This window comes from Xenopus laevis, chromosome 1S (assembly GCF_017654675.1).
Source record: "Xenopus laevis strain J_2021 chromosome 1S, Xenopus_laevis_v10.1, whole genome shotgun sequence".
Taxonomy (NCBI): Eukaryota; Metazoa; Chordata; class Amphibia; order Anura; family Pipidae; genus Xenopus; species Xenopus laevis.
In genome coordinates, this window is record NC_054372.1 from 76,990,571 (window position 1) to 77,006,064 (window position 15,494).

Below are 15,494 nucleotides of genomic sequence, written 5' to 3' on the forward strand. Positions count from 1 at the left end.
GCTTCTATTTACTACACTTTATATGCCACTTTTGTAAGTTTTTCAAGTTTAATAATGTTGTCTACTGGCTAAGTGGCCCTATGAAGGAAGATGGTAAAGGCATTATAGTTTATAGTAGACAGTCACCATTCCTTTCTATTTTAGATAATTTCAAGCTCTTGCAGTTTTTGGTGAACTTTGCATTGTGCACCTTTACTTTATGGTGAACTTTGTCGGCCATTGTGAGAAATAGCACACATAGGGGCAAATTCACTAACGCGCGAAGCGCCGAACGCTAGCGTTAATTCGCTAGCGTTGGGCATTTTCGCTACTGCGCAAATTCACTAACGAACGCTGGCGTAGTTTCGCTAGTGTTACTTCGCAACCTTACGCCAGGCGAATCTTCGCTAGCGACGAAACTACGCAAATTCACTAACTTGCGCAGTGTAGCGAACGCTACCTTTTACGCTAGACTTCCTTCGCCACCTCAGACCTGGCGAAGCGCAATAGAGTAGATAGGGATTTTTTGAAAAAAAGTCAAAATTTTTTCTAAGTCCCAAAAAACGCTGGCGTGTTTTCTACATGATGGCTGAAAGGCTGAAAAAGATCGAAAAATTTTTGGGGCTCCCCTTCCTCCCCCCTACATTTCCTGACTCATGGCAACTTACCTAGACAGTGGGCACATGTGTAGGGCAAAATAAAATTTTTATTTGCAGATTTGAAGGTTTTCTAGGCATTTGTAGTGCAGATACGTGTTCCTCCATTGAAATTTGAATTTCGCGCCGTATGCAAATTAGCCTTCGCTAGCGCAACTTCGCTTTATATAGCGAAACAATGCTAGCGCAACTCCGCAACCTTACGCTACCACTGTGCGCAACTTCGGATTTTAGTGAGTTTGCGAACCGCTGGCGAAACTACGCCTGGCGAAGTGCGGCGAAGTTGCGCCTGGCGCAACTTCGCATCTTAGTGAATTTGCCCCATAGAAATACATTCTCTGTTCTGATGAATAAACTAAATTCCTGCAATAAATAATATATACCTTGCACTACATGTTAAATGGAAGCTGAGTTAGTTTAGTTAGCAAGTGTCTAAGGACTATGGGACAAGTAGCATTTTTAATACTCATGGGGGTCCGTTTACTAAAGTGCGGTAAATCTGACTTTAAGTTTCCGCATGTTATCGCTGAGAATATTTTGACGCCAGAATATTCGCAGCGACTAAGTTTAATAAACAGCGATACGCTCAGAAGTCATTGCGATCACTTGCGGTAACTACGTTAAGGAACCAGCTTACGTTAGCAGTAATTTTAGCGAGTTGCGAATTTTCTGGCGAAAAATTAAGTTTTTGCGAATATTTATGCTATAAAATAGTCTTGTTTTATGGCGGTTATTATGGCAATTTTTACTGTGACATTTATGGCCAGAAATGCATCTTCAAAACTCATAAACTTTATTGACTGATGATTATACCATCCAACAACATCACCAGAGTAACACCAATCAAACATGTATGCATCATATAAACCCTTCTGCCAATTATAGGAACAAGAAATGATACCAGTCAATCTCTTTGCTTCATAGAAATACATAGTATAATGTAGCCAATCACAATAAAACCAAAAAAGTGTAGAGGCTGACGAATCCTTGGACTGTGATGCCCGCTGCCAATAATACACCTCTGAGCTGAAACTGCTGCTGTTGTACCAGATAGAAGCAGAAGCCAAAACATCCTGTCAGCAATAGCTACAGATCTCTCTCTCCTGTCAGCAAAGAATGATGGGTAAAAAAAAACAGTATTATGGGATATTTCCTGCCCCTTGGTGAAAAAAATACTTTTACGCCACTACATAGGTGGCGGTAAAAGTTTGCGAATATTCTGGCGTTAATTTTGTCTTTAGCACATTTCGCTGTTTAGTAAACCATGCGTTAATGTGTACGTAGCGTTATTTTCAGCAAATGCGATAACTGCCAAACAATTATTCTTGCGCAAGAAAATTCGCAAATTTATATTTACCGCAGGTTAGTAAACTGGCGATAACATATTTGGCGAAAATTCTGTCTATATATTGTGCGAATATTTTTAACGCACTTTAGTAAACGGACCCCATAGTGCTGTCAAGAAACCCTGCAGCAGTGAACACACCATTTATTGCATGGAAAACTCTGTCTATGGCAGAAACTAGTGGTGATAGGTTGGAATCATTCAAACAGTTGCTTCACCTGCAGTGACAGACATTTTTTGCCAAGAACTGTACAGCAGTTACATGTTTGCCATATGATTAAGTGAGCAAGTGTGTAGCACAGCAGATAAGGCAGAGACGTAACTAGAGGGGGGCGGGCCCTGGCGCGGGAAGCGCAGCTGGGCCCCGCCCCCGTCCGTACGGCCGGAAACAGAACAGAGTGGCGCGCGAGCTGCCGGGGGGCCCTGAGGGGGTGCGGGCCCTGGCCCAATCGCACCCCCTGCTCCCCCGGTAGTTACGCCACTGAGATAAGGAGTACTTCACTGTGCACCATACACTTTACAGTGCAGTCTTTATTTATAGGGTTTATTGCCAGGCAGATGTATGTGTGTGGGCTGCGTCACAGTTTTTGCCAGGGCTGCTTTCAACTCCCAGTCCTGCACTGATCAGGATACACACCTCGTTCACTGTGCAAGCTGCCCCATTCCCAGTGATCCATGCATAAAGGTGACAGGTAGGAGCTATGCAAATTCTCCCAACCAGAAATGAACACTCAGGGCCGCCATCAGGGGGGGGACAGGGAGGACTACTGTCCCGGATGATATGGGGAGTTAAGGGGGGGGGATTATTTTATGACATAATGCAATATTCTACAAACAGTTTAGTTGGAAAAAAAAGGCTTCTTTATAGGTGGCACACATAATAAATTGGTTAAAGAATAAGTAAATGCTTATTTTTTATTACTCTAAACAGCCCCAGAATAATATACTTTTTTTTTCATTTCATTTTAGTTTGTTTCTCTGATACAAGCAGATGAACTGCAGCTCTTTAGCTACTACCTTGTCTAGCATGAAGCTCCACCCTCTGAGCTCTTCTTCACTCTCCAACTATGGCAGCCTCAAAAAGGTGCCCATTGGGCATGCTCACTGCATGCAAAGCAGGTAAGTTTTTGAGGCTTTCATAGTTGGAGATAGAAGGAGAGCTCTAGTAGTGGTGTTTTACGTTAGACATGAAAGTAGCTAAAATATCTGTAGTTCAGTTGCTTGTATTAGAGAAATGAAAAGAAAGGTAAGTTATTTTGGAGGGTGTTTAGCGTAAATTCAAGGCATTTAAAAATAAAAGTCTAACTTATCCTTTAAATGGTATCCCACTTCATCCCGTCAGTTCTTTAAAGAATGTGGTTAAGAATGTGTTTTTCCAACATTGAAGTTTACAGATTAAGTTTCCTGTCAGGCAGTGTTAAGCATTTTTCCCCATAAAGGAATAGGTAAGGATCATGAAATATGCTAAATGGTTAGAAGCAAGAGGCCCACTGACACCTGGGCCCACCGGGAGTTTTCCTGGTATCCCTGTGGGCCAGTCCGACACTGATGTCAGGTGTTTCAGTATGGTCAGTGATCCAGGTGCAGATTCTGAAGTAGTACAATTTGTTACATTAGTTGATACATTTCTCAGCAGCATATGTGGATTATTAGTAACTACTGTATCAATTATAATGTCTGACTCATTAAAGATACGAAATATGTATCAAATTAGCAGTGACTCACCCCCACAGAGTTGTTCCAGAGAGAAATCAGAAGTTTTAAAATTAAATTGTAAACTTCAATATAAAAAAACCCAAAACAATTATTTTTGGAGTACTATCTGAAAACAACCCAACCCCTTTAAGCAGTAATTGCAAACAGGAGTTACTATATACTGTAACTCAATTAACTCCAAAAGCTACAGTATCAAAATGGAAATCCGCTACAGTGAAAAGTGATTCGTTTAGCTGATGAGTAGCTTTTTCAATCACACTATAATAACAGGCATCATGCACATCTTAATGTTGTCCCATGAACCCTCCCAATATGCACCACGAAGGGACAGGGGATTACCAAACCACTAGTGTGGATGTAGACTTGTGAATGGTGTGGTCACAGTGAGAAGCACCCAGCAAGCATTTTTTTGTGACTTGGAGGCACCCAGTGATGCAGTTGTTAGGGTGTCATTCACTGATACAGAACAAGGACATGTTTCTCAGTGATATTAAATAGGGAAGGTGAAACTGGCCCCTTTGATGGAAGTACCAGTTTGTAGAAGCAGCAGACCAACATCATGCACATTATTTGTTTTTGTAATTTTGCATTGCAATCTAGAGAATGTATACAGCATATATGCCAAGGTAAGTAAATGCATACACTTTCCTGAATATTGTTTGTTTGTGTCTATATACCTGCAGTATAGCTCACATGTGACAGGGATCAGTTTACCACTTGATTACAGAGATTAGGCTCTTTGAAATTATATCTTTTTATCATTATTGTTCCTCTCATTATGCTCATTGTAATTTTTTAAAACTGTTAGATCCCTAACCCAGTGCTATATTTACAAAACAAAGGAACAGTTAAATATAATTAGAATAGGCACTTGGAACAACTCAAATTACACATCTGCATAACAGTACCTAACAGGACATCAGCAGCCAAGAGATGATCCATCACGCTGTCCAGGATGCAAGTCTGGAACTCCTTCTGCTGAGCTCTTGTTGACCTTTCTGGTGAGGCCTAAAAAATATTAACTTCAATGATGTACTTGTTTATCTGTATTATTAAAGGGCTTAGGAGTCAATAACAATTCAGTTCAGACAGAGGTCCTGGTTTTGGTATTTTTTTCAGTTTATAAGGACATACACACTTAGTGGAGATGCATGTGGACGTTACAAACTGCAGGAGGTACAAAAGCAAGTCACAATGAGATGCAAAGGCCCTGCCTTTATAACTACCATCCTGCACAGAGCAAGAGATTAATGACATATACTAAAGAGCTATTCACTTGATGTGTTAACTAACCTCACTGTGCTTGTTTATAAGCATTCAACAAAATAATAACTAATTACAATCAACACTGCCATGCAGAGGTCACACTGTGTATTACTTATTTACCAGATGCCAAAAAGAATCAGAATTACTCTTGAATGTATACAGAGAAAGCTAAGGAACACAAAGAAGAAGAGCTCATACCTCTAAGAGTAGATCTATTAGTGGTGTTTGCTTGCTAGCTGGAGTCAGGCACAAATTTTCAATTACTAGAACACGCATGAAGTCAAACACAAATTTCTTTGCAGAGTGATTAGTTAGGTAGGTCTTGGTTCCCATGTTGCAGTATTCTGATTGGCTCCTGTTCATGCCAGAGTCAGATGCAAAGGCCTTAAATTCTTCAGCTGGAGATCCCACTTCATCATCAAGGTCAGTGACCTGCAAAATTAAAGTTTACTTTTTTATTTTGCAACTGTGCACCCATCTACAAAGAAGAAATCAGCCACTATATAAAAATAATATAAAATGATAGTCTTTGTTGTTTCTTTCCTGCAATGTTTGCTCAATTTATGGTTCCTGCCCTTGACACACCAAGTTATATGCAACTGCATTTAAACTTTTTTTTTTTTCAGTTCAGTTGTATTTAGAAAGTTATCCAGAAATATAGGTTTTTTCAATTACTTTCTATTTTGTATATTTGTGATAATTTTTCTAATAATGAAGTTTAAAGATTAATTTTTTTGAAGCAGCTCAAAGGTGTTCACCAACTCTGTAAACTGTTCTAAATGATACACTAGTTGATACATTTCTTATCTTTGGCTTCTGCTGAACAAAATTCCTAAGGTTCGTTTAAGGCAGTTGTTATAATTGATACAATATTTGCTAATATTCCACAGATTCAACTAACATAGCAATTTGTAATAGTTCACAATCTGCACCTGGATTACGGCAATGCCAAACTATACCAAAGACAGGAACGTTAATTGTTAACCTTCAATTTTGAAAAAACGGTCAAAAATAAAACATGGCAAGCATTTTCAGCTCAGCTGTTTTGAATTCACCAGAAATAAAGAACTGTTTCAATTACTTTGTATTATTTTTTTGTTACTGTTTTTCTATTATTGAAGTTGTTTTTACTTAATGGTAGAAAACAATTATAAGCAACTTTGTAATATACATTCATTACAAATGTTTTACATTTCTACAGTTATCTGACCCGTTTCACCAAAAAATGTTTGGTGAAAATTTGGTGATATGCATTCGATCATCACTAAAGACAAGGTACTGTAACAACCAGGAGTTAAGCAAATGCTGATTTCAATAGCAGTTGTTTTTATAAATAACTTTAAAACCACTGGAAATTTTTAATAAACGTATATTTAAAAAACTGATTAGAATTATGTTTTCATTTATTAGGCAAATTTGTATTTTTGAGTTAACTTGCCCTTTAAAGTTAAATTTTTCACCTTCATATGTCTTTTTAAAGCAGCTCTGGGAGGGGGGTCAACACTTTTATAAACTGTTCCAAATTATTATTATTAATATGTATTTTAACATCTTTTTTAGAACTCCAACATATTTCGCAGCGCTGTAAAAGAAATGTATACAGAATTACATAGATAGAACATACAGAATTACATACATAGCAATCAGTATCTGATACAAAAGGTGAAGGTGGCCCTGTGAGAATAATCTTCCAATCGAAAAAGGGAAGGGATTGAGACACAAGGTGTGGGTGTGGGCAAGATCAGAAATTAGCAATTGAGAGGTGTAATCTATGGTATTGCATTTGATAGCTAAACAGAGTGGGGTGGGCTTCTGTAAATAGATGTATTTTAAGAGATCTTTTGAAAGCAGAAAGGTTGGGAGAAAGTCAGACAGTGCAGTGCAAGGGATTGGCAGAGTAGCATGGCAGAGGAAGAGTGGTTGCTGAGGTGTATAAACATGGTGGCAGTATTCAATATGGACTGGAGAGGTGACAGTCTTTGGCGGGGAAGACCAATTAATAGACAGTTACAGTAGTCTAGATGGGATATGATCAGAGAATATGAATATGAATTTTGGCGGCAACTTGGGTGATAAATGATCGTATTTTGGATATGTTTCTTAGGTGAAAGTGACATGATTTAATACGTGACTGGATATGAGGAGTGAAGGACAGGGTAGTATGTAGGAGAACCCCAAGGCCTGGAGAGATGGGGTGATATTGGAATTGTTAACTATGATTGATACTTCTTGGATGTTAGATGGGATGTTCATTAAAGGTAGTTTTGTGACATTCAAGTAGAGATAGAAGACAGGAAGAGAGCGCATATATATAGCATATGAATTAGTTTGCTAAGGGAGGATAAATAGTAAGAATAATAAGGGGCCCAGGACAGAGCCTTGAGGAACCCCAACAGGAAGAGGTATGGATGAAGATGATACTCCATTGTAAGAGACACTGAAAGAACGATCAGTGAAGTAAGAAGAGAACCAGGACAGGTCGGTGTTATGAAGGCCAAACGCATGGAGGGACTAGAGGAGGAGAGTCAAATGCAGCGGAGAGATCAAGTAGTGGTTGTTGGGTTTAGCTGTTAAAAGGTCATTAGTTAGTCTGCTTAGGGCAGTTTCAGTGGAGTCTTGTTGCCTAAAACCAGATTGTAGGGCATCCAGCAGGTTATTGTCAGAGAGGAATAGTGTTAGTCGGTTATAGACTAGGCATCAAGCAGTTTAGACATGAAAGTTAGCAGAGTGATAGGTCAGAGGTGATTTGAGATTGGAGGGATCAATAGATTATTTTTTTCAGAATTGGGGTCACAAGTGCATGTTTTAGTTGAAAAGGAAAGATTCCAGTTGAGAGTGAGAGATTAAATATATGAGCTTTAATTAGACAGGGATTGGTGTTGTGGAGGAGTTTGAAAGGAATGGGATCAAGTGAGCAGGCAGTAAGGTGAGAGGAAGCCAAAAGTTTCGAGACGTGCTCATCAGTCATGGGAGAGGAGCACAGAAGAGACTAGAGAGTGTGGATGGAAGATGGTGAAAGTCTAGGGGGGTTTAGTAGTGAAATGTCACTTCTGATGGCATAAATTTTGGTTTTGAAGTGCTCAGAAATATCTAGAGCAGACAGAATTGCACACAGAGGGGGTGGGGAAAGGGAAAGAAGAGCATTAAAGTGTGTGTAAAGGCAAAAAAATAAAATCCCATTTTTACTTTCTTAAATGAAAAAGAAACCTATCTCCAATATACTTTAATAAAAAAAATATGTATAGTTTTTCTAAGAAACATGACTGTATGCAGTGAAATTCTCCCTTCATTTACTGCTGTGGATAGGAATTGTCAGATCAGGTCCCTAACTGCTGAGCAGGGAAACAATCATACTTATGAACAGAAGGGGAAGCCCCCGCCTTACTTCCCAGCCATGCAGAACTCAAGCATCTTTATTTATGACCAGTGCCGGTCCTACTCAGTCGGGCGCCCTAGGCAACCCGGCCAAGTACTTCGCTCCCGCCGCTCGCGCATGCGCAGAAGTGTGCGAGCGGCAAGGAAGCGCGAGTGCGCATGCGCAGAATCCGCGCGAGTGCGCCTGCGCAGAAAATGAGAGCGTGCGCATGCGCAGAAAACCATACTCTACGTAGAACTTCAGCCACAGCTTCTGAACATAGCGGTCAGAGCTAGGGGAAGGCGTCAGAAGAGGTACGTGCCTGGCGCCCCTGTGCCTTTGCGCCCTAGGCAAGTGCCTCTTCTGCCTACCCCTAGTTCCGGCCCTGTTTATGACGATCCCTAAGCAGCCCAGACCACACTGAGCATGTCACAGTCTTAGTCTTGCAAAGATGTTTAACAAAGTTACAAGATGCTGACCCCCCTATAGCCAACTTTGAAAGCATAAATCATTTGTTTGATTAGGCTTGTGGTGCAGTAAATTCATGTTTATATTTAGTATACAAAATACAGCATTTTTAGCCTTATTCTATTTTAGACTTTACATGCCCTTTAACAGAGCTTACAATTTAAAAGGAGAAGGCGATATGAGACACTAATCTTAGACGTCAGCAAAAAGAGTATATTTAAATTCAATTACATTTTCCAAATGAACCCACCACTTTCCATAATCTAGAGCTTTCTAGATATTGGAATTCTGGATAACAAATCCCATACCAGAACTATATAGATCAGGGATCCCCAACCTTTTGAACCCGTGAGCAACATTCAGAAGTAAAAGGAGTTGGGGAGCAACACTAGCATGAAAAATGTTCCTCGGGTGCCAAATAAGGGAAGTGATTGGCTATATAGTAGCCCCTATGAGGATTGTCAACCTACAATGAGGCTCTGTTTGGCAGTACACCTGGTTTTTAAACAACCAAAAACCCAGAAATTAGAAAAAAAAACTCCTGCTTTAAAGGCCACTGGGAGCAACATCCAAGGGGTTGGAGAGCAACATGTTGCTCACGAGCTACTGGTTGGGGATCACTGATATAGATCATCTAATCTGAAAATCTGCACCACACATACAGCAAAAATGATGAATCGGTTACTAATCTGCAAACTATGAATAAAAAAGGTTCAAAAACATATACTGTATTCCTATATTTTTTACCAAGGTATTGGTATTTAATATGAAAAAGCATTTGGTTTCAGGAAAAGTAGACAAACAAATCATACAGTTAAAACAATTTTTTTTACCATTTCTGAGTAAGGTCGTATATTAAAAGGGAATACAGATGCTGCCAGTGCACACAGGAACTCTGGGCTAATCCACATTGGTGCAAGGTCTGGAACATTGTGGTACAGGTACCGAAAAAACTGCATCAAGGTGACTGGATATTCCCGTAGCCAGGATCCTTCTTCCTCAGACTGCCAGGGCTGCAAAGAAATCATATAAGACTGGGGGCAAAACAGAATTTCCTGGAGGAAAAACCCTAACTCAAATATTAATATCTCTATAACATGGTTGAAAGACTTGAAAAGTAAATTTTTCAATATAACTAGATGATTGATGGCCCACTAAGACACCATACTGGAAGCTGGTCTTACAGTGATACCTATAAAAATGCTAATTTTTTTCCATACAAACCTCCATTCAACCTATAAATTGAAAAGAAATACACAAATTCAGCAAAACTTTAGAACATATTTCCCTCAAGAGACACTTTAATTTTAGCTGTTACAAGCTACTTTGTAATACTTGAACTAAAATGAGGGGTAAGTGATATTCAAAAATATGGACTCAATTATGCATCACAGTGCAGTAATTAGTACTAATCAACTGCTTGTACTTATAGTCTGTTAAGAGAAAAATGTTCAAGTTAGTAATATTAAATTAAAATATAAGAAATCTGCTTTTGCCCTACACATAAAAACAATTCAGAATTTTATTATAAATTCAGTATCATTCAGATCAACCACAGCTGTCATACCTGCTCACGTAACACACCTGAGAGATTACAGTCATATGAAAAAGTTTGGGAACCCCTCTTAATTCTTTGGAGTTTTGTTTATCATTGGATAAGCTTTCAAAGTAGCAACTTCCTTTTAATATATAACATGCCTTATGGAAACAGTAGTATTTCAGCAGTAAAGTTTATTGGATTAACAGAAAATATGCATCATAACAAAATTGGACAGGTGCCTAAATGTGGGCACCCCAACAGAGATATTACATCAATACTTAGTTGAGCCTCCTTTTGAAAATGTAACAGCCTCAAAACAGACTTTGATGAGTGTCTGGATTCTGGATGGCGGTATTTTTGACCATTCGTCCATACAAAATCTCTCCAGTTCAGTTAAGTTTGATGGCTGCCGAGCATGGACAGCCTGCTTTAAATCATCCCATAAATTTTCGATGATATTCAAGTCAGGGGACTGTGACAGCCATTCCAGAATATTGTACTTCTCCCTCTGCATAAATGCCTTTGTAGATTTTGAAGTGTGTTTAGGGTCATTGTTTTGTTGGAATATCCAACCCCTGCGTAACTTCAACTTTGTAACTTATGCTTGAACATTATCCTGAACAATTTGTCGATATTGGGTTGAATTCATCCAACCCCCAACTTTAACAAGGGCCCCAGTCCCTGAACTAGCCACACAGCCCAACAGCATGATGGAACCTCCACCAAATTTGACAGTATGTATCAGGTGATTTTCTTGGAATGGGGTGTTTTTTGTTATGACCAAATAACTACATTTGTGTCTCATCAGTCCAAAGCACTTTGTTCCAAAATGACTGTGGCTTGTCTAAATGAGCTTTTGCATACAACAATCGACTCTGTGTCATGAGTGCAGAAAGGACTTCTTTCTCATCACCCTGCCATACAGATGTTCTTTGTGCAAATTGTGCTGAATTGTAGAACGATGTAGAGATACACCATCTGCAGCAAGATGTTTTTGCAGGTCTGTGTAGGTGATCTTTGGGTTGTCTGTAACCATTCTCACAATATGCCGCTCCTGTATTTTTCTTGGCCTGCCAGACCTGGATTTTACAGTAAATGTGACTGTGGCCTTCCATTTCCTGATTACATTACTTACAGTTGAAACTGACAGTTTAAATCTCTGAGAGATTTAAACTAAACCATGATACTGAACAATCTTTGTGTTCAGATCTTTTGAGAGTTGCTTTGAGGATCCAATGCTGTCACTGTTCAGAGGAGAGTCAAACAGAAGGAAAACTTGTAATTAGCCACCTTAAATACCTTTTCTCATGATTGGACACAGATACGGACTTCTAGGACACGGTGATTTGCAAAGAATAAAAGCTTCTTTATTTATTAACAAATATAAATATCCTGTCAACTTCGACCCTGTGCACTAAGTCTCTATCACTGACCCGTTTCGTGCCACATGGCACTTCCTCAGAGTATGACATTTTTTCACAACTTTCAACTTTATAGCTGTTCACAATTACTGACAATTTAACTCAATTATCCTTAAAGGGATATGCACTCAATTCTATATTACTATATTATATTACCATGTTACTAGTGTAATTTAATTTTGTTTTAAAAACAACAATAGCTATAAACAATGGTATAACAATGTATGCTTTTATAGTCACAATTATTTTCTTTAAAGGAGTTTACCTCATCATCCTTAATGTATTAACATATTACTTTTCTCCCCACACATGCTAGATGTTCTAGTATTATATTCTCCACATAGTTCTTCCAACATACTGGCATCCACAGATGCATATTGCTAAATATATCAGATTACTAGTTTACAATTAATGTACGTTCTACACTTATATTCTCTTTTTTTTTCTTTGACACATTAATATAGCTATATTCCTTACAAACTCTCGATCCACATTTGTAAGTCACTAGATAATTTCACCAACTGAATGTTTTACATTCACTCTTATCTAGAAGCATATTAGGGGAGATATGATTTTCAATAGATCTATTCTTTCTATATTTGAACCATGGTTTCTCAACTTGTAAGGATGGATCTAAACTAATCACATGCCAGTGTTTCAAAACTATCTTTTTAATAACACATGTCTCACTACTGTAATCTGTTACAAAGTAAGTTTTATTATTCACTTTTTTGCTTTTACCATTAAACTTTTGATGTTGTTGTTTCTGTTGTAATCTATCCTTTACTGCCTCCTCTAATAGCGATTTATGATCAGGTATAAGGTTGATAAGGTATGAGGATGACATACTGTTACTTTGGGATGGTGAAATTTCTCTACTAACTAAATTTGTCGAGGAATTAAATATTAATGATAAGAATATAAGACTAACATTAAACTATCATAATCAAGATATTTCTTTTTTTAGATCTGCTTATCTTCAAAAGGGACGGCTTTCTTTGCACAAAAACATACCGTAAATCAACGGCCACTAACACATTATTACGTGCAGAAAGCCATCATCCAGAGTCTCTAATTAGAGGCATTCCAATTGCACAATTCCTTCGTATATGAAGGAATTGTACATATGGCGATGATTTTGAAAGCCAAGCGAAAGAATTGGCACAAAGACTAGAGAGTCGTGGTTATGATCGTAACACAATAAATCAAGGATATCTAAAAGCTAAAGAAAAGACCCGCTCTGATTTAATATATAAACCTAAGAATAAAGACAGTAAGGAAGTGATAAGGTTTATTACATAGTATAATAATCAATGGAGTGACATCCAAAAAATTCTTAGAAATAATTGGGATTTACTTGTAGCTGATCCAGATATGCAAGAGGAGGTAGTAGGCCCCTTTCCAAAAATGACAGCGAGGAGAGCTCCTTCCCTCAGAGACAAGTTAACCAATAGTCATTTTGTGAACTCTACTAAAGACAATGTCACCACATGGTTGCCTAAACGTGAAAAAGGAATGTTCAAATGTGGTCATTGTAAATGTTGTAAATTTATTCATAAATGTTCAAGCTTTTCACACTTACATAAAAATCAAAATTATACTATTTACAGTTTCATTAATTGCCAAACTACCGCAGTTATCTATCTAATCGAATGTGATTGTCCATTAAGATATATCGGTAAAACTAAAAGAACAATAGGAACCAGACTGCTTGAACATCTGAGGGATATCAGACGTAAGTCACAAAAAAGTTCTGTGGCAAAACATTTCAATTTAATCCATAATGGAGATTTGAGCTTAAAAATGTTTGTAATAGAACACGTGACGTTAGGTATCCGAGGTGGTGACATTGATAGGGTTCTATTGAGAAAAGAGCTCAGATGGATCTATGAGTTGGATACAAAATGGCCTCAGGGTCTAAATGAAGATATCAAATTTGGAGTATTTTTATAATTTTTGTAAGCCTTTACTAGTCCCAGTCTGAAGAGAATTGGGATATATATGTGATCCAAGCCTGTTCTATATATATAAAATCGAATATTAAGTACATTGTATAAAGTGTTATTTTGTTATTATTATTTCTTGTTAATATGGGTTGTTTCTATAGTTTTGATCAGTACTAAAATAGTCGTACAATATGGTAATTGGTTGCTATGGGAGCATGACGTTCCTCGCTACACAGAGCTTAAAGAGGACCCCTAATGCTGACATCATTACGCCCTGACGAAGCCAAGGACGGTGAAACGCGCGTCGGCGTGTTGACACTGAAAGTAAACGCTATTCTCCTCTGCTCACTGCCTCCTAAAAGCCAGCGCATATGAGATTGTGTTCACAGCTGACAATGAGTTCCGTAAGGATTGCCCAGATGAACGCTATAAGCGGTGATGTAAATGCCCCGAGAATCGGATAAAGAGCGGTGTGCCTTCAGCCGGAAGCAACAAGCGGCAGTACCTGCGAAGTGGTAATGTATGCCGGCAGCAATTCATTCGCTGTTATATTAGAAGCGCGAGTAAGCGCAGCTCTTTCCGAGTAACATTGGGCCCTAGGAATGCCAATCAACCTATCAAGCAACAGTTTCTTTTATAGTACTTTATTGCGTTTTAGCTGTGTCTCCAAATCAGCTGGCTATAGAAGGACGATAAAGTTACATATATTGCCATATGCTGCTACATTTGTTTCCAATTGGTTTTCAGCTGAAAGGACGAATATTTTAAAGTAGCAGCATAAACAAATTGGCAATTTGATAATTCAAAATGAGCAAGAAGAAGGAGTGAATGGAATTAGCGTACTTCCAGTGAAATTTCTCAAATTTTCTTAACTGATCACTTTGAAAATGTATGAACTTTTTCTGGGACACTAACAAACTAACCATAATCAAGGAATCAAAACGTTGCTATTAACTGGTTCATAACAGATGAATTTACTATCTAGCAATGATGAACTTTCATATTAATTGACCTTCAACTAATCATGAACTTTTACATTAATTGATTAACAGTTCCAGTTTTCTAACCCATTATCAATTTACGCACTTTATTAATAATGTTTAATCGTGTTATTAATCTAAATGTGATTTTTTTGTATTAAAGATAATTAATTTGCATATATTTATGGAGTTCCAACTTAATGAATCAGGTGGCTGCGAGGATAATTAAAATAAATTAATATTTAATGATAGACTAAATACCGAGTGCAATTTTGGAGATACTTTTTCATTTTAGTCATTTAAATCAATTTCTTATCTCCTGCACCACTCAATTAATTGAGTAGAGTATGTCTATTAAAAACATATTAGAGAGTGCTGTACCAACTATTATACGTTCAAGCGATTTATGATCACTAAGTTCATAAGCTTTTTTCAAAGTTTCTGTACTATACCCTCATGGTTCATCTATGCCACAACTCCATTGCAGCTTTCAGGAAGGCATCCCAAGTGGAACAAACCCATCTTAATCTGAGGAATTGTCCAATCAAAAATTCAGAAGCGACTCAGGATGACAACTACTCCGTAACAAGAGGGAATTTCTGCTAATAGGGTTTCTGTAGATATCAGTCCTTACTTTACCCTCCGCATGTGAAAACAAGATGTCTAAAAATTCTACACTCTTTTCATTGATTTTATAAGTAAACTGTATACCGCGTTCATTATTTTTACAAAAAGTCACAAAGTCCTGTACTTGGTTAATGTTACCTTTCCAGATCATGATCAAATCATTGATAAATCTATAGTATTGTACTATATGCCTAC

General features: G+C 38.0%; 1 protein-coding gene across 7 annotated transcripts in view; it reads right to left on the reverse strand.

Moving 5' to 3' along the window:
- LOC108704099 (WD repeat and FYVE domain-containing protein 3) overlaps positions 1-15,494 on the reverse strand; it is a 453,243-nt gene that overhangs the window by 121,059 nt on the left and 316,690 nt on the right. For all 7 annotated transcript variants that reach the window (XM_041579765.1, XM_041579766.1, XM_041579762.1 and 4 more), the window contains 3 exons: positions 9,619-9,798; positions 5,161-5,394; positions 4,605-4,704 (listed from right to left, as the gene is read on the reverse strand). In XM_041579765.1, coding sequence (XP_041435699.1) covers positions 4,605-4,704; positions 5,161-5,394; positions 9,619-9,798 — 514 coding nt within the window. The remainder of the gene's footprint in view (positions 1-4,604; positions 4,705-5,160; positions 5,395-9,618; positions 9,799-15,494) is intronic.